At 34.6% G+C, this 2500-nt stretch overlaps 1 protein-coding gene across 1 annotated transcript in view; it reads left to right on the top strand.

The window, feature by feature from the left end:
• The window catches only part of Vps26 (vacuolar protein sorting 26), a 19449-nt gene that overhangs the window by 8259 nt on the left and 8690 nt on the right, over positions 1 to 2500 (top strand). The window contains exons 2-5 of the mRNA XM_070135808.1: positions 100 to 243; positions 574 to 806; positions 1352 to 1516; positions 1826 to 1932. Of these exons, the coding sequence (XP_069991909.1) occupies positions 100 to 243; positions 574 to 806; positions 1352 to 1516; positions 1826 to 1932 (649 nt within the window). The remainder of the gene's footprint in view (positions 1 to 99; positions 244 to 573; positions 807 to 1351; positions 1517 to 1825; positions 1933 to 2500) is intronic.

Raw genomic sequence — 2500 nt, 5'->3', positions numbered from 1 at the left:
TGTTCATAAGGTTCATTTGAATTATTTCAGCTGCATATCATGTAAAGTGAAAAATATCTTATCTTTATCTTCTTTTCACATGTTTCACTTTAATTCCAGAGTTTTTTTGGGTTCGGCCAAAGTGCCGACATCGAGATCCAGCTGGATGGATCAGACACAAGGAAGATGGCAGAGATGAAAACAGAAGATGGAAAGAAGGAGCGATATTATCTATACTATGATGGAGAGAGTGTCTCAGGAAAGGTTTGTAATGTCAATAGGATTAGAGAAAATTTGTTTGATGTGATCTATAAGGCCTCTGAGATATTGATGATAATATATTGGGAAAAAATTTGTAATAGTGTCACAATTAGAGGAAGTTTTATTAAATAGGGAGATGTGTGTGTGTATGTTTTGTAAGGAATCTATAAGTGCTGTTTGTAGAGAATGTTCTTATCTTAAACATGAATCTACTTAATGATATTACTGTTTTTGAATTGCATTGTCTTCTATTGGTTTAAACTGGCCTTCTGTCATTTTTTTATATCTATTTAATTAGCAAACCATTTACACGATCTTATGTTATCCTCTCAGGTGAATGTCTCTCTCAAGAAGCCAGGTAGTCGCTTGGAACACCAGGGGATCAAAATTGAGTTTGTTGGCCAAATTGAACTGTACTACGACCGAGGCAACCACCACGAATTCACATCACTGGTGAAAGAACTGGCCAGACCTGGGGAACTCACACAGAACGGCTCTTTTGAGTTTGAGTTCAACCAGGTGGAAAAACCATATGAGTCATACTCTGGCACTAATGTCAGACTCAGGTATCAGAGAACAACAGTCCATTTTTCTCCTTTTGTAGATGTTTTATGGTTTTTTTATGATACAATGGCACAATTATTCATCCCTAGGGCAAGTGACCGACCTCAATCATTATGAGTCTTTTAAATTGTTTGAAGATAATTCCATGCCCAGGACATCTATTTTGACAATTTTTTAAGTGTATTGAATACTAATCAAAACCAAGAAACCAGCTAATTTGCTGAAGTTACGTATGTTGAGTATCAGTGCTGGGGATGTGGGGAAGGAAACGCAATTTCTGGGACCTCAGCATTTTTTATTCTCAATTTTTATAATTCATATAAGATGATGAATGAGGAAGCTATTTTCTACAAGATTTACACTAAAGATGTAGTATTAGTTATGAAGAATAGCTACTGTAGAATTGTATGCATAGGTATGACTTTCAGATAATCACCCACTTAATGAGTTGTTTCAGAGGTTTTTATCGTCATAGGAATCATAAATGTGAATTTGGTTTAAACCAGTAAAGTTTGTAATCTTCTAAAAAAAAATTCTCTTATTTCAGGTACTTTCTCAGAGTAACAGTTGTGAGGAGGTTATCTGACATTGTTCGAGAAATGGACCTGTTGGTGCATACTCTCTCCTCATACCCAGAAATGAACAACTCAATCAAGATGGAAGTGGGCATTGAAGACTGTCTTCACATAGAATTTGAGTATAATAAATCAAAGTAAGTGTGGGCAGGCCATTTAATAAATATGCTTGTTCATTGTTTCTGAATTTTATGCACCATGTATGGTACTGACTGATAAATAGATGTGTATGCATTTATACGTCCATCTTCTTAATATCAAATTATTTCAGAATGTAGACTATCAGCTTTAGAGGGGGGGGGGGGGGAAGTCAATTCAAAATTAAAAACTATTTTGTGCAGAACTTGCTCCCAGTATTCTTAGCAATATAAATCAATATATAGTTCCTAGAAATTCTCGCAGAAAGTAGACATCTAAACTATTCTGCCCACCACCATTACTTACAGGTACCACTTGAAAGATGTTATTGTAGGCAAAATATACTTCCTCTTGGTTCGTATCAAGATCAAGCACATGGAAATTGCCATCATCAAGAGAGAGACAACTGGATCAGGTTAGTGGCAGTCTGTTTTATATCTGAAATCTCTTTTGATTGATTATTTGTATACATTTCTTAATGTTTTTTTTTCTGCATGTGATAAAAATGAGTTCACATTCAAAGGAAATAAAAAAGTGTATTTCAGTATGTTTAGTTATATGTCCCTTGTCAAAAAGGTTTACAGAAGGAAAAGAGGTTGCCTAAGATTCTCAATTTATGGACATTTGCACATATGAAAATCATTTTAAAGGTATGCTAATAAAATCATAACCTTGGTTTAGTTTAAGTCACAGAGTGTCAAGTGGTATTGAGTGGCAAAGAGCTGAAGAGCAAAATAGGTATGAGAAATATGACCACTATATATGTATACATACATGATACCTACCTACATGCATATGTGTGTGTAGAGGGGGATATATACTTGTATATTAAGAATGCACTCTTTGGCCTTACTCAGTATTTATTTTACTTGAATTTTGTGAACCAATCCTCAGGATGTGTTTTTCTGTGAGTACTTGCTTAGTAACTAAACAAACTGAACAAGAAGCTGGTTTTGCAATTATTATAATAGAAATGATTATGG

The sequence above is a fragment of the Penaeus vannamei genome, chromosome 21, assembly GCF_042767895.1.
Source record: "Penaeus vannamei isolate JL-2024 chromosome 21, ASM4276789v1, whole genome shotgun sequence".
NCBI classification, from domain to species: domain Eukaryota; kingdom Metazoa; phylum Arthropoda; class Malacostraca; order Decapoda; family Penaeidae; genus Penaeus; species Penaeus vannamei.
Note: the sequence above shows the minus strand (reverse complement) of the source record. Positions and strands in the feature narration are given on the sequence as shown.